Source organism: Oculina patagonica, chromosome 4 (assembly GCF_052425735.1).
Source record: "Oculina patagonica isolate OP01 chromosome 4, crgOcupat, whole genome shotgun sequence".
Lineage (NCBI taxonomy): Eukaryota > Metazoa > Cnidaria > Anthozoa > Scleractinia > Oculinidae > Oculina > Oculina patagonica.
This window is the reverse complement of record NC_135761.1, coordinates 41291374-41315328: the sequence shown is the minus strand read 5'-3', so window position 1 is coordinate 41315328 and position 23955 is coordinate 41291374. Positions and strand designations below refer to the sequence as shown.

Genomic DNA, 23955 nt, shown 5'->3' with positions numbered 1-23955 from the left:
ACTGGACGGCCGCTTGACCCCCCGGAAAAACAATGAAAAATCGAGCAACTTGTGGAAGTTCGTACGCAACAAGGAAAAGCGTCCAGGATTTGGTGTATTGCTGGGTAAAACAATATCCTTTACTCTACACAGGGGTATAGAAATCACGTTATATTGTCAACTTTGAGTCTATTTATTGACGTGTTGAAAATAGCCACCTTACAGACTTTGACGTCAAGATGAAATTTGGGTCAACTTCAGAGGTCTACATAATTCCTAGTATATGTACCTGGAAAGAGATTTATACGTACAATCCGAGCTTTATCATTCAAGTTCGCTATACTAAAGTTTCATTTTTGGCCCGCGAAAAGGGACGTGTCCAGAGCAAAAAATATTGAGGCTATTTTTGACTAATTTTGTTTACATCTCAAACCGGCTGTCACGCAATACACAACGATTCGACATCAAATGAAAGTTTGATAATTTAGTACACCTTACAACATTTTATGTCCATAATTTACGTAGATTTGCTTCTGATAACATTTGGATACACTGCATTTATAAATAAGCACATACAATACCCACAGCGACGAACCTAAAAATATAAATAGAGCGATAGCGATGACCATTGATCTAAATATTTATTCACATCGTGTAGCCGCCGATCCAAGGCGCCGATCACGTACTATTAAAAGACTCAAGTCTCACCTGACAATATTATTCTTTTGTTCTTCGCGCAGTTTTTTTTCTTGCAGTTTTTGAGATACCGGTGTCAGTTCCTTGCTTCTTATATTCTTAACAACATGATGTTTTCAAAGCTGCGACAATGTCAATAGAATAAATTAAAGCGAACAGATGAAATTTGATACACAAAACGTGACCGAAACAAATGTTATTTTTAACTAGCTTTGCCGTCATTTTTCCGAGAATCCAGTCTCTTCTGGTGAGATTTTCGATTTTGGAAGCGACATCAGCTTTTCGTCTTGCTTCTATTCGTTTAATGTTGCTGTAGATGGCAACGTGTAGCTATTCCTCTCTACTGAGAGAGAATACCACGTCATGCGGATCAAACTGGATAAACCCTGAGGATTTTCAGTGTGTCGCCCTCAGAGATTGCAGCAAGGATGTTTCATCTCATCTTAAATCATGTAGCGTAGCAGACGACAGGATTGAAAGTGAAATTCAATTATTGCTCGCAAGGGCAGGTATGGTTCTTGTTTTTATAATCATGCCTTATTTATCAATCAGTTTTGGAAATGCGACTAGCATTTTTTCTTCTTTAAGATTTTTGCAATTTTGTGTTATTGTCCCTTGCCTAGGGGTGTTTATTGTCGAAGATTTCCATTCATTATTGACGGTGTGCCCACGACATCGAGAAACATTTGGGGTTGGCTGGAGGAGCGGAAAGGTTCGATGTCCTATACCAAGCGAGATTGCAGGACACAAGGCCGCGTCAACCAAAGGAGATCGTGGAATTACCAGCAAGGAGTCAGCTTTCGTGTTATTAACAGGAAAAGTGTTTCTTCCAATCGGAACACGTAAGAACGTGAAAGCTTTGCAAAAACTTCTCCCGGGATCGAGTTGGGGGTGGGGGTGGAAGGTGGGAAGGAGAGTTGAGCTGGTGCGAGGGAACGAACGTTATTTGCAAGAACCAGTTCCGTGGCAAAATAGAAGTATCAGCTCCTCTCTCTGCCGATAGAAACCTCGAGCTCGCCGTCTAATTGTGTTAGCATAACCCACTAACCGATTTATTAAAGTCAGAATATCGCTAGAATTGATTTATTAAAGGTATTGATTGATACAATTAAGCGAAAACTAAGCGCGCGCTCCGAGAGCCGTCTACCGATCATTATCATGACCACACTGACCGTCTATTGGTATAATCGCGCAATCTGAATGGCTACACAAGTGCCGTCTATTTAACAATTATTCCACTCGCGCTTGTTGGATATGAGATGGTAGATAGCCAACGAGGCGCTACGCACCTCGTTGGCTATAACTATCTCATATCCAACAAGCGTGAGTGGAATAATTGTTTTATTAAAAACGTCCAAAGAATTGCAATATTTGAGCTCCCCTGCTGTTTTCGTTGACGCGTATCGGCTACCATATTTGTGGTGAGTGGTATATGAGCTCATATACCATTGCCTGTTAACCAATCAAAACTCAGGAATTTCAATATACCATTGCTAGTTTTTTTAAAATAATGATCAGTAGACGGCTCTCGGAGCGCGCGCTTAGTTTTCGCATAATTTTATCTATCAAAACCTTCAATAAATCAATTCTAGCGATATTCTGAGTTTAATAGATCGGACAGTGGGTTACGCTTACACAAAAAGACGGCTTGCTCTCGATTTCCATCGACTTTGATAGTTGGCGAGGAAAGAAGCCGATAGAAACCTCGAGCTCAGCCGATAGAAACCTCGAGCTCGCCATCTAATTGTTAAATAGACGGCACCTGTGTAGCCAATCAGATTGTGCGATTACCAATAGACGGTCAGTGTGGTTATGCTAACGCTATTTAGATGCATAATTTACCCTACCTTGTACGTAATCACCCACTCATATTTGGTTGGTGATTTTCCTGCTGTACTGATTTTAATACGCTTTGACATAGAGAAGTCTGATGAGACGTTGTCTGGCTTTTTATCGAACACACTAAAACAACGAAATGGTGTTGACTATACGGAGCCCTTTTTACAGTTCTTTAGTGGATGCGTGTTTAACTTGCATTGTTTTGCTTTTTCATTTATCAAATATCAAGATAGAATGAAGTTCTTTTTTTTCTCTCTCTCACATAATTATATACACATTATCTCAATTCACACATTGTTTCTTTTTCCTTTTTTCCACAGAAATTTGTAAACGATGCAAAGGACACTTAGCTGAGCTCATGACTGATTTTTCGGTGGAATCGAGTCTTAAAACAATCCGCTCCTCAGAGGAAGCTCCGTCTGCTTCAGATGTTCCCGAGATAGTTTCGCCTTGCGAGACACAGAGTTCTGAAGGAAGTGATGTAGAAAAGGAAAAACCGGTAAGGCCTCGATATTTTCGCAGTTAAATAAACACTGTTATTTTATGTTGCATTTGTTGTTCTTATTAGTTTCATGATGCGCGGAAAAGCAATGATCTTCCAGGTACTTCGTAAACAGGCAATTTTTTCTGCTTACTAGCAGGCAACTGAAAACAAGTGTTCCTTTTGCATGCATGAATTTCATTTACATAATAGGAATTTAGCTACCCGATGTAGCCTGATCAGCCCTCATCCGTCGATATAGGCAATATGAAGATAATAAATCCATTATCAGTATCAAAAATTCGCGCTCGACCGGTTAAGGCGGTCGTTGGTCGCTTTGAAAGCATTTTTCTAGCAAGGTAGTCATTCTCAAAGCTTCTGGCCTCGTAGCTCAGTCGGTAGAGCGTCCGTAGATCTAATCCGGAGGTCGTGGGTTCAAATCCCGCCGGGGTCAGAGATTTTTCTTTGCCCCGCGGGAACCCTCCCAAATTTCCTTTAACAGGGTGTATATCCAAGGGGATTTGGTGTATCGGCAGTATTGCCTACTACCGGCACTCCAACACATTAAAAATAATTATTTAATATCCTATTTAAACGGGTGCCACGCGGTCCTATCTACATAGGTCATTTTAATTCTGCCTGAACACCCACACCATATTAACTTTTAATATTGCAGGAAAGTGAAGAAAGTACCAGCTCAGTGGAGCTAGAAGCAGATATGAAGAAACTTGAAATAACAGACGAAAGTTATCAACTATCGTCAGAGACTGCAAGCACAGCATCATCCAGTGGAGGGGATGGAAAGTATCAGCTCCAAAGAGCCAGACTGAATGCTTTCTTGGAGGAGTGCAACATTGAGCCGCTTGGAAGACGCTGGATGGAATGGGACCAAGCAAGTGAACGCACTCAAGAACGATATGTTAAGCGCTCGTCTGAAATAGTCAAGTCGGTTTTGTCAGTGGTTTATCCCGATAACTCTGCCTATTTGTGGAAAGAGTTAAAACTATCCTCTGCAGTGGATAAGATTATGGGCTTAGATTCCGTTTTGTTCTTGTCCGACAACAGCTATCTACAAGCATTGGCCGAAGCATATAAGAATGCAGCAAGCTGGGACACCCGCCGTCAAGTTTTATCAATTATGGCTGGAGTAGCAAGTTATAAAGAAATCTCTTGGCATATACCTGGACTCACTCAATACAGGTACACTATTGCTAATCTTCATCGTCTGCAGTATGGCCGAGCGGCCCCTGTCCCGGAACGTGCATCCCCAGTTCCACGACTAAAGATTGACAGGAAGCAGCTAGATCACTTTCTTGCATACATAACAAGTCCACATCTAGTACAGGACTTACCATTTGGAGATAAATCACTGAAGTTATCCTCCGGTAAAGTTATCAGTGTCCCAAATGTTATCAGAACGATGATACCGCAACGAATTGCAAAGCAGTACATTGAGTATTGCTTAGAAACTGAATTCAAGCCATTTAGTGAGCGAACAATGTTGCGCATCTTATCCGAATGCAGCGCGTCAGTGCGCAAGTCCCTGCAAGGTTTGGATTATATTGCCGCTGAAGGTGCAAAAGCCTTTGATGATCTTTCTGAGCTAATAAACAAGGTAGCTACAACGGGGGACTTAGGTGCAAGTTTACAAGAGAACCTGAAAGCCGCGAAGCTGTACCTCAAAGGTGACTACAAGGTAATAGAAATAATGCAGGTGAAATTGTAAGTGAAGTTAAAAAACAACCTTAATTATAAAACCCTTTACGTGAATTGTGACTTCAACCCTTTTAGTACAACATAATCAGGGTTTTATTTTTGCTCCCCAAGTCCTCAATAGTTAAAGGGATCCTTCTAACCCTGAACAACATATAAAACCACCAAATTCTACTTAGCTCTACTTTAGGCGTCAAGCAGAGTCACAAACGTTGTCACGTGACGACATTTCCAAATATTCACGATTACATGATGTTGTTTTGTACCTATGTAGCCTGTGAGGGTTAAAAAAATAAGACGAAATCTAATTATACAAAAAAACAGCGACAGAGCGCATCGCTAGATTGGACAAATCACATAAATAACCATGCACACTTTGGAAAACGACGAAAGACCGTTCATAACTACTACCTGTTTAATACTAAAATTAATTTTCCAAGAATAGTTAAATAAATTGGTTTTCTATTTTCTCACTCTTTAGGTTCATGTGAACGAAAATTCCCATGTGAAGGAACACTGTAGTGTGTTCGCGTTAAGTGACAAAACGGCAAGTGAATTTAGGCAGCAGTGTGACCATGACCATGACGAGAGGTGTGCAGAATGTGAGGCGATAGTATCCACATTGAAAGATACAGAGGAACTATTGTCAAGGGCATCTTACTCTAGTGATGACGACCATGACGAGGCGCTCTATCTATTTCGCACAGCACAGCATGCCATACATAAATGGAAGTGCCACCAGTTAAGGAGTGTTCAGCAGGACAAGGCAAGGCTAGATGCTATCGATAACCTGGATGACAACACTGTGTTTATCGTCATCGACTGGGCCATGAAATTCCTTCCCCAAAGATACCGTGAATCGCAATCAGATTGGTTCGGAAAGAGAGGAATTTCTTGGCACATTTCTGTTGTTTACCGCCGAGTCCTTGGTGAGCTACAATCCCAGGGATTTATCCACATCGTTCAGTCGTGCAGCCAAGACAGCGCTGCAGTTGTCACCATCATGCAGCATGTCCTTTGTACCTTGGCGACTGAGCACCCCAACATCACAAAGGCCTTCTTCCGCCAAGATAACGCCGGCTGTTATCATGCCGCACCAACACTTCTTGCCTGTCCTTCAATTCAAGCGTCTACTGGTATAAACGTGACAGGCGTGGATTTCAGTGATCCACAAGGAGGTAAAGGAGCCGCTGACAGAATGGCCGCAGCAGCGAAGTCCCATATTCGCAAGTATATCAACGAGGGGCATGATGTCACTAACGCTGAACAAATGAAAGATGCTCTTCTGTCGTATGGTGGGCTCGAAGGTGTTAGGGTTGCTGTAGTTGAATGCCTCGAAGAACACAGCATCAGTGGTACCCAACAGAAAATTCCCGGAATCAGCAAATTAAACAATTTCAGATTTAGCGAAGGAAACCTTTTAGCCAGAAGAGCGTATGACATTGGTAGTGGAAAGGAAATTCCTGTAAATGCCAGCACAATGACAGGTATGGGATGCACAGTATCCTTCTTTGTGTGTGTCTCGTGTTTCTTTTCGATCGTTTCCTGCGTATGCTTTACCTGCGTTTCTCATCACTTTCTGACATGGGCCAGGCTAATGGTTTCGTACTATAAGTTATTTACTACCGTACTGGAAAACATAATCGACAAGGCATTTTTCATAAAGGGGAACTAAAACACTGGTAGGGCGCCTTATGCTCGCTTCCACTAAAGTATAACCCGCCTGAGATTTTTGTCAAACTTTGCCTATTGATTTTGTTATCTTATAGGAACTTAAATTTTGAAAAAAAAAAAAAAAATTCGGGTAACCGTGCTAATTAAGAAGCAACAACAACGTACCTTGCTATCACCAAATAAATCCCTGTTATGTCACCATGATTATAGTCACGATTGCTTGCTAAATTCATGTTTCCGACGCTTGTTTCTTTACTGAGAATTAGTCGGTATTTATTTTACAGAAAGAAAATTATTACTCGATTCAAAACAACAGAAAAATATCGTAGATCACCCTACTCGTTTTGGAGAAATGACGATAACTGAACCTAACTGCGCAATGCATTTCTGGGAAATGACCTTAAAGTGCCGATAATGGAACAGCATCTCAAAAAAAGTTTTCATTTATCTTTTTTGCAACAGATTCTGGATACACGTGGCTCAAAGTTCCCTTCTCCACTGGTTCGTTCAAGCCTTTGACTGTCAAGCCGCTTGGTCGCGAAAAACCCGTTTCACAGGAACCTGTAGACACTAGCCAAGCTACGTCTATGGAAGCCTTCAGCTGCCCCAAGGAAGGTTGTGTTCGCGTCTTTCAGCGATTTTCGTCTCTTGAACGTCATCTTTCATTTGAAAGGTGTACTAAATCAGTCGAACGGCAATCGCTGTTAGACCTTGCTAAAACACAATATGCGTCACTTTTAGAGGGGGGTGTGGGGAAAATGCCGACCCTAAAATCCCGAGAGCCACTGGAAGCCGAAGAAATTGTTTCTAATGTTGAGGAGGGATGGGCTCTTAAGGAAACAAAGAAGCCCTACCGTTTTAATGAAGCCCAAAAAACTTATCTTGAGGCTAAATTTAACATTGGGCAAACAACAGGCCGAAAACTGGATGGCGAGACAGTAGCACGGGAAATGAGAAGAGCCATTGGACCAGATGGAAATCGTCTCTTTAGAGTCTCGGAATTCCTGACGGCACAACAAGTTTCTTCATTCTTTTCGCGCCTCTCAGCAAAATCTCGTAACAATGTCGTGCTTGAGGAGGACATCCGTGCTTCTGAAGAGGAGATGAATTTCAATACCGCTCGCCAAGATATCCTCTCAGCCCTTCAACTGGAGCATCCTATTGTGTACGATCAGTACAACATCTGTGACCTGGTAAGGAAAGGCACGCTGAAGAACATGAAACTTGGCTTACTTCAATTATTTTGTGAAGGATTCGAATTAGAATCTCCAGCTAAGAAAGTTAGAAACAAGGCGCCCTACCTCAGTCTACTAGAGCAAATGGTCTCAAATTGCTCTTGCAGCGGTTAATCTGAGCAAATTGCCGTTATCAGATCTGGTGACGTTCTCCTGAAAATTCTTCATCCATTTCCGCATGGATTGTTTTGAATTGGACAAACGACAAACAACAATCAAACGGAGCTAAAAAGGTCTATTCTGCGGTAGCCTGCGTAGAAAGCTTCGGAACCACAGGGAACTCAAACTCGAAATATGTGCAATTGTGTTATTACTAAACACTTGAAAAAAAGATTACTTGTTGCATGGGGAAAAGTTGTATTCAACGAGCTTGAAATATTAAATAATAACCACTCTAGTTCGTTTGCCTGAATCTTCGCCGGAGACATAAAGAAAAGCAACTGAAGCAATGTAAGATTTTTCTAATTCAGACTTGTTGATATTTTCGTTATTGAATACAACGGTATCCTTCTCCCCATACAAATCCTTTAATTTCGAGTACTGCATAATAGCTTTCCACAGTGATACATTATAAGAGCATGGACTTCCTGAGTCTGAACAGCCAGCGAGGGGGAGGCTTGAAGTACGCCCAAGAATGCGCAGATTGCGACATGAGAAATTTCAACATGAAAAACTTGGGGATGAAAAATTTTCCTCTGTAAATTTCTTTAATTTCTGCACTTTTGCAAACATTTTTTACGAAATGCAAACTATTTCTTTATATATACATATCGTGTTTGCATTCTGTCTATTAGGTCCTGCAAACAGTTTTTTCCCCGATATTTTTCACAGCCCCGCCCACACCCTCCTCCAGGAAAACAATGGTACGTCCCTAACGATGCATCTGTACAGGAATAATCTTGATTCTAAGTATAGTTTGTTTTAGCTATTTTATTTTGGTATTTGGCAATATTTTAGTTCAAATTAGACTACCACTGTAATCAGTCTCTGAAATTGCGCGCAACTTTACAGTTTCACTTCCGTCACGCTATCCTTTTATGATTGGGCTGCTCATATTTCATGTGACGGTGTTTTGTTTCATGTAACATTTTTACAGTCGTGTTTTACCGTAACTTTGGCTGGACTATCGTTCAAACGAAGCAAGTTTTTGCTAAAATAATTCTCTGATGCTGTGGTGCTCATGTTTTGAGCCGAGGTAAGATAGGAGTGATACTTGATACTTGTTTGTGGTTTTTATACAACGACGAACAGCATTGTTTTGATCTTTATGGATAAAGTTTTATATAATAATCATGCATATTGGCAGTGTTAAAAGGTCAAATGGCTACCTAAATTAAGGGAACAAACGCTGGAGAGAATGCTTCTTTATAAGTGCGTTATATCTGTAGACTATTACATGTAAATTATGTTCAAGCTTGAACTGCGAAGGTTCGCTATACAATGTACATCGTCGCTTTAAATCAAGGTTAATTGCTCACTGTTTTTAAATACAAATGGACAACGGTGATGAGCATCTGTTAAGAAATATTCGTTTTTGTTGTTAACATAACAATGAAAAGCACGAAAAGCGACAGCAGGACTTGGTATTGTAGTTACATTTCGTAAGTTTGTTTGCGTGTTTGCTTGTTTGGATTGAATAATTTTATTGCCGTCCCGCCGGCTATTAAAATTGTCGATTTATAATTTAAACTTTCGTAAGGTCAGATTTGTCAAATAGTCGTATCTAGCTGGGTTTTATAGTGAGAAAATATTATTCAAAAGCGACTGCTGTATTTAAGTCTTTTGGTGCAGAAACGACGCAATAAGAAAAAAAGTCTTGCATTCTTATGAATTCTTGCGTGACAGCCGTTCAGCGAGCTGCAATGAAATTTGCTGAAAATAGCCCGTACTTTTTTTTATTCTAGACGCGTCGCTTTTGTCGGGCCAAAAACGAGAATTTGAGGCAATGAAGTTGAAGGATAAAGCTCAAACTTCACATACAGAATTATATATAAATACATATACTAAGATTTTTGTGGGCCTTTTAAGTTTACCGTTATTTTGAACTGACTTGTTACACGATAAGTTCGTTATTTTCGACAGGTTAATTTATAGAGTCAATCTTTGTAACATGACATGAATTTTGTATTTCGGGAAAGATATAAAGACCTTTTATCAATTCCCAAAATAGCAAACCCGGAATTCTTCTGATTTTTGTGTACGAACTTCCAAAAGTTGCTCGATTTTTCATTGTTTTTTTCCGGGGGGTCATGAGGCCGGTCATCGTATTTTGAACATTCCAATTTTTCACAAAAACGAAAAAGCGATAGAACTTTTAAATATCATTTTTCAAAATAGTTCACCAAAGGGGTCTTTTAGGTAAAATAAATTGGAATTTGAAATTCCCTTTCTGTCGGTCAATTCTCCAAAATTACTGGCAAGTCTTCTTAAAGAGCAAGTTATCACAGTCTGAAGACCAAAAGACAGAACAACTTAAGGAAAGAAGAAATCGTAGATCTACACAGACAAATGATGCAAGGCAAAAAAGATTGACCAATTTACGTCAAAATAATGCTAAGCGAAGGGCTGAAGAAACAGATCAAGATAGACACAAAAGACTAGCAAAAGTAAGACACAATGATGCCAAGCGAAGGGCTGAAGAAACAGATTAGGATAGACACAAAAGGCTAGCAAAACTAAGAAATAATGATGCCAAGCGAAAGGCTGAAGAAAGCATTGATGAAAAAACGGAGAGGCTTGAAAAAAGGAGAAATGCTTACTGCAAAAAGCATAAATCTACACAACATCACAATACCATCCAGAAAAATTTTGATTTACCAATTATCGAACAAAAACAGGTACTAAAAAATATTGATTTATTTCATGAGTCTAATAAGTATTCAATTAAACAGTGCATAGTTTGCCTGGAAGGATGGCCTTTAAGATCTAGCTCAGATACAGACAGAACTTCTGAGTTTCGTTGTTTGAGATGTATCCGTGATAAGAAACGACCACAAAAGTTTTCCAATGAAAACAACATGATTCCTTCTCAAGTTCCTTGTGAACTACAAGGACTTACCCAAGTAGAAGAAATGCTCATTGCACGTGCACTTCCTATAATGACAGTGTATATAAAACCTGGTGGACAAAGAGGCTACTCAGGCCACTGCATTAATTTGCCCCAACATGTAGAAGAACTAGCTCTTTCTTTGCCAAGATATGCAAAAGATTTATCAGTTATAGTTGTTAAGATGAAAGGAAAAGACAACAACTTTAAAGATGTATCAGTTAGACGACAAAAGGTAGCCGATGCATTGCTGTGGCTAATTAATAACAATCCGCATTATAAAGATGTTGAACTTAAGAGCAAAGATCCACTAATACCGCGCGAAAACAAAAATAAGTGGCACAAAAGTTGCACATCAGAATTCTTGATATGCCGCCCAAAGAAAGCCTATGGTATGCCTAGAAATGTGGTGGGATTTTTTTCTTCAAATATTTCTTCAACCGGTCAAAAACTTACAAAACCGTTATGAACCCCAGTGTCTTCTAAAACACACAAAATAAACATGACTAACACCGTGTCGTAAACTTCGCACTGGCTCATTCGCATTAGATGAAACCCCGTTTTTGAGCCTAGAAATGGACTATTGAAGTGTTTATAAGTCATTTGAGTCCAATCTTTCTTCTGTAAGTTAATTGCGAAGGTCACGGCGAGCCGCTGAAAACCACTAAAATTCGGTTGCTCGAAATTCTTAATTTGGCGCTCTCTTTCGAGAGAGAATTTCTCTACCCGGTAAAACTCTAAATAACTTGAATTTCAGATATTTTGAAAGGGGAAATGCCATTCTAAAACCTAGTGTAAAAATTTATTTCGGGCTCTCTATACGCGCTGAGTGCGAACGCTCTCAAAATACTTATAATTACAAAATTATCTGTCACTGAAACGTAAACAATACCCACATTCTCCCGGCCTGAGAGTCCAAAACGTCTTCTTCTGAGTCTTTCCTCTGTTTTCTACTAGTATTTAGATGTAATCTACAGCAGAAGCTCCCTGTTAAGATCATCCTGAACACCATATCTTCTAAATATCGAGGGTAAAGCGAATTTCGAATCCTATCGCCATCTTTAATATCGATCAGTCTTCAAGCGTGCTGTCGACAACTTCAGTACATCTCCGTGTTGACATTCAACATTCGACCACTTTCAGGTCTGCCATGATATATTCCCATCTCTTGTTAAACAACCGTCGAATAAATATACCCTTCTTGTATCAATCCTTTGATTTCTCGACCGAAATGCCGGTCCGTTCAGTTCTTCATGGTCGGAAACAAACCAGACAAACTGTTGTTCTCCGATGACATGTTGACTAATTTGAAACTTGCGTGTCACGCAATCGCTTTCGTACTAGTCACTCGGTAGGTTTTTGCTCACGATTTCCATAAATGAAATAAAAAACACGATGATTTGAAAGATCAGGACGTCTAAATTAATTGTTTTGTGTTTAAGGGGAAGTGGATGGAAAGGGTCGAAATGAATTTCAACTTGAAAAACTCCGCCAGAATTTTTCAAGTTCTCATTAAAGTTCTCGCATTTTTGTTTCCAAAACCGATCATGATTGTTCTTTTAAAAATAACCCAGCCGAGTTGTTGAAAAAAGAACAATTATGATCCTTTTCGGAAAAAAATGTGAGAACTTTAGTGAGAACGTGAAAAATTTCGGCAGAGTTTCTCAAGTTGAAATTCTTTTCGACCCTTTCCATCTACCTAAAACAAGTAGGGGGATTATGGCACAGTTTCGACGAAAAACAATCAAAATAGAAGCCTCTACAGCAGTTGTTTAAATTAACGGCAAATCATTTCTGAGCGGCAACGTCTTGTCCAAAATAATATTGTTATCGCAAGTGCTGAACCCACTCCATCACCCCTCCCCCTCTCCGCTACACCTCACCGAAGGCACTCAACCCCCCAGTTGAGGGGGGGGGGGGTATTCGGGATTTAAAGTTACGGGGATGATCGAAGGATTTTTTTGGGTTTGAAATTTTCGATTCCCGGATTTTTTTGGGTAGCAAAATTTGGCAAGTATTTTATTGGGTGGTTTGATTTAACTAGGGATTTTTGGGGGTATTACAAACAATCTCAAAATTCGTGGCAATGCTTTGACCACATTGTTCTGTGAATAAAGTACAAACACTCAACGTGTTTCTAATGTGTTTTTTTTTTGTGTGTTATATCTTATATTCCCCCTTTCTGATTTATTTCGTGGCTTAGAAATTTGAAATGGGATTTTTTGGGGGTTGGTTTTTGGTCCAGGGTTTTTTGGGGTTTTGTTGGAAGCCTCAGGGATTTTTTTGGGTCATGATTTTCGCTCCCATTCGATCATACCCGTCATTTGAAATCCCGAGTACCCCCCATGAGCTCAACCCAAGGTCCAGATCTTACTATCCTTGCTCTTTTATATTTTGAAGACAAAATAAAACTTCCTTTTCGCTACCTGACGAAATAAAAACGTGTATAAACCATCAATTAAATTGAGGATGTTGCCTTTTTTACGTAGCTCCAGAAGTGACACGTATTTCTACTTTAATTAAATTTTCACTTTCGACAGGGGTCCATTCGGCTTTAAATAAAAGAAAACAATTTAGAATATTCAGATAGATCGACTGCCCGGTGTTTGGTGGATTATAAGAAAAGTAATATAAGGGATAATTCCTTACCCCTTTCGACATTTCATAAAGAGCAATTGGTAGAGTAAAACAGACTATTTCGTTTTTGCCCATTGTTACTTTTTCTTTCTCAAACTCATTAATAATTCATCAAGTTAAAACAAAGAATATTATAACCGTGACGGTGGTTTGGAAACCCGATCTTAATTAGCATAGATTTTTTACGATTTTATTTCTCCGTTTACTCCGTAGTTTTTGTTTCGATCGAGAAGATATATCAAACACTCGAGACAGTGTTTCATAGGCTATCCAAACACCTCGAATTTCGTCAAAAATACTCCGCTGCGCGTCGTATTTTCAACTCTCTTCTCGGAGTTTGGATATTCCGATGAAACACTGCCTCTCGTGATTGATATATTACGTCAAAATGTTATATAAGAGTAGAGATATGGACGGCGTCTCGGGCTCGAGGCCTCGGGTATAATTACTTTTCCCCGTACGCATGGTACGCGCTGGTCGTAAAAGATCTAAAAGTTACTTTCCTTCTTCATGGCTTTTCAAAAAACTGTTGGAACCTAGTCCCTGGGGAGGGGGGGGTTCTTGACCTAAGTTTAGGTATAGGGGTGCTGCTGGAAGTTTGAAACCCTGACCTTGTTTAGGACAATAAAAACTTAAAATACCTACCCTGTGTAGGACAACACCCCCTATTCTAAGACCCTATTTAGGACAAAGGACAACATCAACAATCATTTACGCTTTATTGTGATTGCGTCCCATACGCGACGTTTGAAGCATTGAAATGCAGAAACACCTATCCCACCGAATAAAATAATGCTTTTTTATTGCAGTGAAAGCGAAAACAATGTAAAAACATGGACGACAGTCTTGCAGCCATACCCTGTCTAGGACAGATTCAGGCCCTGTTTAGGACAGGAGCTTGAAATTATATACCCTGTTCAAGACCGGAGGAGTCAAAAACCATACCCTATCCAGCGGCACGTCCCCGTATAGGCCATATAGGGGAGGCCCCCCCCCCCCCGGGCTAGTGGCCCGTCAGGCCGGAGCTTCTTCCAGTTTCAATATATAGTAGGAGTATTTTACTCCTACAAAATAAGATGCTAGTCCATCGCAGGATTATCCTCTCCTTCCTCCTCAACATACACACCTTGGTGGAGACAGCACTGTGGGAAAAAAAATTGTCTTGCCCAAAAACATAATGCAATGATCCCGGCCAGGGCTCGAATACGGACCGGTCGACCAAGAGTCTAGCGCATTAACGATTTGTGTACTTGGAGATGTTGGTTGGTCAACTGGACTGTGGATGACGTTTCCATGTGATGAGTGATAAGTCTAGTTTCAGGGAATGTTTACCCTATTCAGGTCTCAAATGCGGCGCTAATTCGCGGGGGGTTGGGGGGGGGGGGTAATTTGAGGACACCACTTTTGAAACAAGGCAAACACTGAAAACAGACTACCGTACTTGCACAGGTACCCGGAAAAAGAAAGAGAGAAATTGGGCTTGGTACGTACTGTAATAATTCTGGACAGAGCACTTGATGATCGAATAATGGTGTAATATATTCACTTTAAGTGTTTTAGAGTTCCATTGTCGGTCAAAGGGAATTCTTCGAATAAGCACCGCATCGGGACTCTTCTATTCGGAGGAGGCGCTTATTTACATTTTGTCCCAAATGCGGCGTTATTCAAATGCCTTGCTTATTCGGGGACGGCGCTTATTGGATGGAATACGGCAGTTATTTTAACTGGATCGGAAGATATGTAGGACTATATGCCGTGAGACAGTTGTGCCAGGTAGGGGCCCATGGTTGTGCCTGAAGAAAAAAGGCAGTGCCTTTCAAATCGTATTGACCGAAATAATCGATCTATTTTTTTTCGCAATGTCTTTGACCAATCACCACTTACCCAACCACGGGAGGCTCCGCCCCAAAGTGAAGATGTCGTTCTGGATACCTCAATACAATAGTTAACAGGGCAAGGTCTCTGTTTGCTGTATTGCTGTATACCTGTTTTCACAAAAGGACATATGATCTGGACCTCAGGCGGAGTACCGCTCGTCGTCGTGTAGGCAGGGGTTAGTGGGTCAGCGGCGATGGTGTGGGACAAGCCATCTGTTGAAAATATCATTTTGGCCAAGATTCTGTTTCTTGCAAATAATGGTTTACCATATATTGTTTCAACCTTTAGTTGATTGAGTATAGTGAAACAATGAGCGCTATATTAAACCTTTACATACCTTTTTATAGGAAATTAACGATACATGTTATTAACGCGAATTTCAAAAATTCGCGTTAATTTTATTGATGTTAATTAATATAAACACGTTTACTATAAGCATTTAAGAAGGCTCGATGTAGTTTTTTTAGACTAAGGGTGGTTGTTTTGAAAATTAAAATTACCTAGGAAGCCAATGTTCGACTTCTGCCAAAATACGCCATAATGATCAAATGTAACCAAATTTTAATTTTTTACCCGGCACTTAGTCACAACGGTTACCATAGCAACGATTGACGTTTTCTTTTGTTCTCAAACACGCTTGATTTTCTCGAAATCTAGACTGACACTTGGTGTTTTTTTTGATATGTTAAAGTTTAGTAGATTGACTAACTGTTGACGAAATTTTAGAAAAATCTGTAAGAGCGTTTTCAAGTAAATCAAGAATGAAATTTTCAGAAAAACACCGTTTTAATATAAAATAGGCGCCTTAAAATTGTTTCGTATTATTTGAGCACAGTTTCTCTCACTGAAATATAAATACTTACACCATCAAAGACCATTAACTAAAAGCGAAATCTTTCTGCTTTAATTTGTTAAAATATATCGACTGCCGATTGTAAGAAATTATAAGAAAATACCAAAAACTTCATTCTTGATTTACTCTAAAACGCTCTTACAGATTTTCCTAAAATTTTGAGCACAGGTAGTAAATCTACTGTACTTGAACATATCAAAAAATGAATACCAAGTGTCAGTCTAGATTTCGAGAAAACCAAGCTTGTTTGAGAACAAAAGAAAACGTCAATGGTTGCTATGGTAACCTTTGTGACAAAGTGACGAGTAAAAAATTAAAATTTGGTCACATTTGATGATTATGGTGTATTTTGGCAAAAATCGAACATTTGCTTCCTAGATTATTTTAATTTTTAAAAACAACCACCCTTCGGCTAAAATAACTACATCGAGCCTCCTTAACCAGAACATTTCTTAAATTCGCGTTAATTTTATTACGCGTATATTTTGTTCGCGTTGTTAAAATGCTTCGTTATATTCCTATAATAAGGTAAGTCTGTTTACGATCAGGACTAGTTTACGATTTTTTCGTGAAGGGTCACAAAGGGATGTTGGCACAGCGTTAACCAGAATATTTAATTTAGACGTCCTGATCTTTCGAATTATCGGGTGTTTTTAATTCATTTATGGGAATCGTGTAACAAAAAAACAACCGAGTGACTAAGGAAAGGGATTGCGTGACACGCAAGTTTAGTCAACATGTAATCGGAGAACAACAGTTTGCCTGGTTCCAGTGCGTTGTTCTTGACCATGAAGAAATGAACGGACGGACCGGTATTTCGGTCGAGAAATCAAAATGTTGATACAAGAAGGGTATATTTATTCGACAGCTGTTTAACAAGAGATGGGAATATATCATGGCAGACCTGAGAGTGGTCGAATGTTGAATGTCAACACGGAGATGTACTGAAGTTGTCGACAGCACGCTTGAATGTTGAAGACTGATCGCTATTAAAGATGGCGATAGGATTCGAAATTCGCTTTATTCTCGATATTTGGAAGATATGGTGTTCAGGATGATCTTAACAGGGAACTTCTGCTGTAGATTACATCTAAATACTAGTAGAAAACGGAGGAAAGACTCAGAAGAAGACGCTTTGGACTCTCAGGCAGGAAGAATGTGGGTATTGTTTACGTTTCAGTGACAGATAATTTTGTAATTATAAGTATTTTGAGAGCGTTCGCACTCAGCGCGTATAAAGAGCCCGAAATAAATTTTAACACTATGTTTTAGAATGGCATTTCCCATTTCAAAATATCTGAAATTCAAGTTATTTAGAGTTTTACCGGGTAGAGAAATTCTTTCTCGAAAAAGAGCGCCAAATTAAGAATTACGAGCAACCGAATTTTAGTGGTTTTCAGCGGCTCGCCGTGACCTTCGCAATTAACTTACAGAAGAAAGATTGGACTCAAATGACTTATAAACACTTCAATAGTCCATTTCTAGGCTCAAAAACGGGGTTTCATCTAATGCGAATGAGCCAGTGCGAAGTTTACGACACGGTGTTAGTCATGTTTATTTTGTGTGTTTTAGAAGACACTGGGGTTCATAACGGTTTTGTAAGTTTTTGACTGGTTGAAGAAATATTTGAAGAAAAAAAATCCCACCACGTTTCTAGGCCTACCATAGGCTTTCTTTGGGCGGCATATCAAAAATTCTGAAGTGCAACTTTTGTGCCACTGCCCGCTCGGTCTGAGTCGAAATTTCCTCTTAATCAGTATTCCTTGAACTGTTTGCCTGTGCATGGCATTCCACATGATCTTATATCAGTTGAAAGAGAAGATGCTGATAGTCATAATTTAGAAGCTGATTTGGGCCCTCAAAATGCAGAGGACATTGTTTATAATGAACAAACTGAAATGAATAGCTTTCTTCCCATTCCCCAATGTGAACAGCAAGAAATTCAGGCTATTCAGCAGCAATTGTCTTCTAAACGTTATAGTGAAGCTATGCCTTGGCCAACAGTAGATAGTGAGCCAATAAATGAGTACACCACTCCTTTTCTAGCAACATTGGCTTTCCCAACATTATTTCCGGATGGTAAAGGTGACCCTACAAACCCATCTCTTTACCAAGATGTGCAACTTATTGAAAGAATTAAACATCTTTTAAAATACGCAGAAAAGAAAGATGGTCGCTGGATCTATCGCTTTGCCTCACACCCTAGATTTGCTTATTGGGCTTTTAATATGATTGAGAGAAAACGCATTTTACAGCAAACAGGAATATTCCTTAAACAGAATCCAGGAGAAGCACATCTCACAACAGAAGAGCTTCAGCAGATGGTGGCCAATAATAGTGCACATGTATTTCTTTCTAAAATATCACGATATCTTGCCAACATATCTGGATCAAATGCTTACTGGTTCAAAGCTAGGGAAGATTTAAAGGCAATTATTAATCATGTAGGGCCTCCAACATTTTTTTTCACCTTTTCATCAGCTGATATGCATTGGCCTGAGTTACATGCACTTTTTTCTAGTGATAGCAATAACACAGCTGAGAACAGACGTCAGAATGTCATAAACAATCCTCACATTACTGATTGGTTTTTCACCCAGCGCTTAGAGAATTTTATTAAGCACTGGTTGTATAACTCATTAGAAGCTGAGTGGCACTGGTACAGATTTGAATACTAGAGGAAGTATTCACTGTCATGGTGTTGCTAAATTAAAAAATGACCCAGGGCTATGCAAACTATCAGAAAAAGCACTCGAAGGCTATTTAGCTGAGATCGCACTTAATAATGCAGACCCCGCAGATTTGCCAGAACTCAATCAACAAATACTTGATGGTAAAAAAGCTTCACAGTTAGTTTGCCAATATGTAGACTGGTTGTTGTCTACATACAACCCAGACCCACCAGATAATGGTACTTGGATAAAACCATCAGTTCATCCTTGTCAGAGACATCACAAGGACATTCAAGACTCTGATAGTGATTATGTTGACTTACTGAATACCGTCCAAAGACACACTCACTGTAGTTCAAATTACTGTCTTAGAAAAAGGCAAAGTGAATCGGACCTAAAATGTAGATTTAACTTTCCATTTGAACCTTCCATGACTACAAAGCTTGAATTTGAACCCATTCATTCAATAGATAAAAACTGCCAATACAAAGTCAAGGTTATAACCAAGAGAAATGACCCCAGACTTAATAATCACCAGCGTGTACAACTGCAAGGTTGGAGGGCTAACTGTGACATTCAGGTAGTCATTGACTATCATGCATGTCTTGAATACCTTACAAAATATGCATCAAAAGGAGAGCCACGATCCACCGTTTTGAAGACTGCATTCAACTCCATTGTTCGTAACTGTAATAGTGATAGCAGTCCCACAAAACTTATTAAAAAAGTTATAATGAAGTCACTTGGTCAGAGGGACTTTTCTGCTCAAGAGACTATGCATCATTTGTTATCACTAAAACTGGTCAGCTCCTCATTTAATGTCATACCAATTAGCTTAGATGGTTCTCGCAAAATCAAAGCAAATTCTGCTAATGAGGATGTCGCAACAAACAGTTCCCTACTGGATGTTTATGCTAACCGTACTATATATGCTGACAGTATTCCAGATATAATGACTTTGAATTTTATTACTTTTGCTACAAAGTACAAACTTGTTAACAGTAAACTAACAGCTCAGGCACAAAATGCTGTTCCTAGAGTTTTTCCAGTTTATTCTTCAAATAACAAAGGGCCAAATTTTCCCCTTTACTGCAAATACCAGTTACTTAGATATAAACCCTGGCAGACAACACAAGACAATGCTTGGGACAATCAACCAAGTTCTGATGAAATCTATATCACTAAATGGAAAGAATTTCTAGAAACACCATATGCTAAAGAACATGTCCCTGACTGGCATGAGAGATTAGACACTGTTCAGAATTACAATGAAAATGACACAGATACCGAACAAACAGCACAAGAACTTCCTCAACGTGAAGAGTGGATGCTTTTAGCAGATCTTGTTCCTGGATCATTTGTTACAGCTGAACAATCACAACAAATTGTTAACTCGGGTTATAACTGGCAAAATGACAGACTTAAATATCAAGAGAGTCAAATAAGAGAAATGTCTTCATGGTTAAAAACCAATAAGGAAGCATTAACTCCAAGAACTATGCGACAACAAAATATTGATCTCACTACTTTTAGTGAGATGCAGAAACGTGCCTACGATATAATTAAGGTACATTCCGAACAGCCCTATCCAAAGGATCCATTATTGCTTATAATTATAGGTGGTGGTGGTACAGGAAAAAGCTATCTTATTAATGCTGTTAAAAACCTACTTCAACACTCCTGTGCTGTGACTGCCACAACTGGCAAGGCTGCATATAGCATACGTGGATGCACTATCCACTCACTGTTGAAACTTCCTGTTGGTCCAAAAGGCAACAAAGACTTGACTGGACAAAGCCTTGTAAGACTACAAAACGCCCTTAAAGAAATCAGTTATATTATAATTGATGAATACTCTATGCTTGGCCAAAAAATGTTTGCCTGGGTTGACAAACGATGCCGGCAAGTTACTGGATTAACTGATCAACTGTTTGGTAGTAAATCAATTATACTAGTCGGTGATCCTGCCCAATTACCACCTGTGGCAGATAAGCCTCTTTACCACTCAAACCCTTCTAATGCTTTACAAGAACAAGGCCATTTGGCTTATTTCATGTTTAAAACTGTTGTCAAACTGACTTTAAACCAGAGAGTACAAGGCTCAGCCCCAACACAAACTATATTTAGAGATTTACTAAACCGATTACGCACAGGAGACTGCAATGAAAATGACTGGAGACTTCTCTTAACTCGACAACCATCAATGGCGAACAACATTGCTGAATTTAGCAATGTAATAAGACTTTATTATAGCAATGAAGAAGTTGCAAAATACAACTCTGAAAAATTATCTGCACTCCACCAACCAATAGCAATGGTTAATGCTCGACACTCAAGTCAAGCAGCTAAAAACAGCAGTCCTGATGAAATGTCAGGATTAGAACCTGTTGTTTTCCTTGCAAAAGGTGCACATGTAATGCTTACAATGAATTTGTGGACAGACGTTGGTCTTTGCAATGGTGCAACTGGTGTTGTTGTGGATTTCATATATTCTACTAATCAGCAACCCCCTGACTTGCCTATTGCTCTTATTGTCAAGTTTGATGAGTATACGGGCCCATCTATTAATAATGAGATACCACGTTGTGTACCCATATGCCCAATAACAGTAATCTCTGACACATAAGGTAGTGTCCATGAAAGACAACAGCTTCCTTTAAAACTTGCCTGGGCAATAACAATACACAAAAGTCAAGGACTGACCCTATCAAACACATGGATTGACATAGGTAAAACTGAAAGAACTCCAGGAATTTCATATGTTGCAATTAGTAGAGTGAAGACACTTTCATCTTGCATTATTGAACCAATGACATTTGAAAGATTGACCAGCCTTAAAAAGTCAGTAGGACTCCAATTTCGCATTGAAGAGGAAACCAGACTTGATAAACTCGCACAAGCCCAAATTATTTGACCTATCAGTGACAGATCCAGAATTCAAAAGACCCAAAATAACACTAGCAAAACTTTGGATAGCCATTGGTAACACTGACAGAACTAGTGGCATGTCTTGTGTAACTATAACCAGACTGAGAACACTTGCATCATGTTATTGAACCAATGACCTTTAATTGATTGACAAACCTGACCTAGTACTAATATGAACTAGTACAAATAGTAATAATTCATATAGTTGGTCTCCTCTTAGGTAAGTACCATGTTTATATTTTAAGCAACTATTCCCCAACACCTCTTAAGTATTTTTTTTTCAAAACAAATAAACGTTCCTCCAAATTCAGCAGTTTTCTCCTGTTGCAACCGTCAAATTAACTTAACATAATTCTTCTGTTTATCTTTCAAATTATAGAACCTCCTTTCTATCAGCTTTTCCATGGATAGTAGCTGTGCTATGCAACAGGACCCTCAAGGTATGTAGCTCACAAATTCTACCTGTCAAATATCAAAAATAGCAATTGCTTAACATACATGTTGCCAAACAATCCGTTTAACATATTACTCAAATAATTTTGGAAAATTCCTTGTCAATATCTGAAGCAATTTCAGCTAGCTGACAGCTCAGTCATATTTATTGCAAATTAACTATTTTCCAACTAAATTATTTATCTTTTCTGTGTAATTCGTAAACTATTATACTCTTAGCACAGAACAGTGCTTGGTCTGGGCAGAACACTGCTGACTATTGATGCCCAGGACATTTGCCTAATAGGCCTGTTCGTCACTGAAATTAATTTGGTATATTTTATTCTTTCTATTGCAGACGCCGCAAACACCAGCTGCTATTTGCACAACATATCACCACTAAAAACAGCTGGCACGTCCAAGCGAAAGTACTTCAACTTAATAGTTCAATGCAAAGACCGACCAGTTAGAGCAGTCTGTTACTCACCCGAAAAACGAGCAGAGCTACATGCACTTGCATCAACAAAAAGTCCTGTTAAACTCAACAACTACAAGCAGCCTAGTAATGGAGATGATGATTTTGTCATAACAAAATTCACTAAAATCACGCCATTAGACAAGAACGAGATCGACTTTCCCTTCTCAGAAGAACTGACAGCCACCGCAACTGGGAAACCACTAAACATATCATTGATCCATAAACTAGCAGCTGAGCAATTGATATGTGTCAAAGCGAAAGTTGTCAGCCTGTCAGGAGTTAAAGTTCTGTCAACCAGATATGGCCCGCTTAAAAAACAGGATGTCATTATAGCTGACCCAACAGCTTACATCAAAATTGTGCTTTGGGGAGACTACGTGGGAACTCTAAACCTCAACCAAACTTATGCTCTCAACAATGTCAAAGTGAAGGTTACAAAATATGAACACTACCTCAATACACCAAGAAATGAAGAAATGAAAGCAACAGAAGTGGCGCCATATGATGTACCTATCGTTGACTATGAAGATGAAGTTGGCACAACATCTACAATAAATGGCACAATTCAAGGTGTTCATGAAGTTTCCAACCATCTATGCTGTACCTCCTGTCAGAAGCGCACTGTTGACGTCACCGCACCTGACAGAGCTTGCTGCCAGTCTTGCCACTTAATCCAGTTACCTACGACGTGCAATGCCAGTTGGGCTCTACGCGTTCTGGTGAAACCAGAAAGTTCCCCCAAAAACCTCCACCTGAGAATGGATAATAATGCAGCTCAACTCTTGGTTCCCCTTCTCAGCCCTGCCATTCAACTGGCATCAGCAACAGAAAATGACATCATCTCCTTGCTTCTACGAAGTCGCGACAAAGTCCTTACATTAACCTATGACACTCTAACTTACCAAGTTAGTGAAGTTCTTCTGAAGTAGACAGTGTAGCCAAAGACATTCTACCTTGCCATGTACCTACATGTATGACAGTCTAACTTTTTATGTATGACACTCTAACTTGTCAAGGTAGTTAAGTTTTTCTCCAAAGTACACACTGTACCCAAGGACATTATCCATTACATTAAGGTGCTTGAAGTTTATTTATTGCATCATTGCGTTAACTTGCGTTACCTTCATTCAACGGTGTTATGTCGCATGTTGAATTACGTTAAGTTATTAAAGCTTATTGTTGTGTTACAACTTTGCAACTGGTTTATTACACCGCATGAAAACACCGCACAACTGCACTTTCTCTGAGTGTTGACCACCAATGAATACAGTCCAAATATTTCTTAAATACAGGTCGAACGCACTCCACTAATCTCTGATTACGACTAGTTTGAATATAATCCTACCTAAACCCAGCTCTCTCGCAGTGTTCAATGCCTTCCCAAAATTTCTCAAGAAGAGTTACTGCAGGCATA

General features: G+C 39.4%; 2 protein-coding genes, 1 non-coding gene and 1 pseudogene across 4 annotated transcripts; all 4 read left to right on the top strand.

Moving 5' to 3' along the window:
- Nucleotides 1–651: 651 nt before the first annotated feature.
- LOC144650216 (uncharacterized) lies at nucleotides 652–10041 on the top strand. 2 transcript variants are annotated; one of them, XM_078509867.1, is made up of 6 exons: nucleotides 652–1184; nucleotides 1299–1517; nucleotides 2835–3013; nucleotides 3672–4691; nucleotides 5190–6195; nucleotides 6845–10041. In XM_078509867.1, exons 1-6 carry the CDS (start codon nucleotides 992–994, stop codon nucleotides 7729–7731), a joined length of 3504 nt encoding a protein of 1167 aa, XP_078365993.1. In that variant the 5' UTR covers nucleotides 652–991; the 3' UTR covers nucleotides 7732–10041. The 2 variants fall into 2 exon arrangements, with proteins under 2 accessions (XP_078365993.1, XP_078365992.1); XM_078509866.1 differs by having other exon boundaries at nucleotides 652–1517.
- On the top strand, nucleotides 3376–3449 carry Trnar-ucu (transfer RNA arginine (anticodon UCU)). Its single transcript has one exon. It is a non-coding gene; the product is annotated as a tRNA-Arg (tRNA).
- On the top strand, nucleotides 9733–21787 carry LOC144647897 (uncharacterized; annotated as a pseudogene).
- Nucleotides 21788–21869: 82 nt separating this feature from the next.
- LOC144647896 (uncharacterized) lies at nucleotides 21870–23470 on the top strand. Its single transcript, XM_078507581.1, has 2 exons — nucleotides 21870–22071; nucleotides 22422–23470. Exons 1-2 carry the CDS (start codon nucleotides 22035–22037, stop codon nucleotides 23468–23470), a joined length of 1086 nt encoding a protein of 361 aa, XP_078363707.1. The 5' UTR covers nucleotides 21870–22034.
- Nucleotides 23471–23955: the final 485 nt, after the last annotated feature.

What these genes read in the sequence shown, in the direction of transcription:
- LOC144647896 (XM_078507581.1), top strand. Translation starts at nt 22,035, where the DNA reads ATGGATAGTAGCTGTGCTATGCAACAGGACCCTCAAG. An exon ending in TATGCAACAGGACCCTCAAG is followed by an intron (nt 22,072 to 22,421) that starts GTATGTAGCTCA and finishes TTTCTATTGCAG; the next exon opens with ACGCCGCAAACACCAGCTGC.
- LOC144650216 (XM_078509866.1), top strand. Translation starts at nt 992, where the DNA reads ATGGCAACGTGTAGCTATTCCTCTCTACTGAGAGAGAATACCACGTCA. An exon ending in ACCTCAAAGGTGACTACAAG is followed by an intron (nt 4,692 to 5,189) that starts GTAATAGAAATA and finishes CTCACTCTTTAG; the next exon opens with GTTCATGTGAACGAAAATTC. An exon ending in AAATGCCAGCACAATGACAG is followed by an intron (nt 6,196 to 6,844) that starts GTATGGGATGCA and finishes TTTTTGCAACAG; the next exon opens with ATTCTGGATACACGTGGCTC.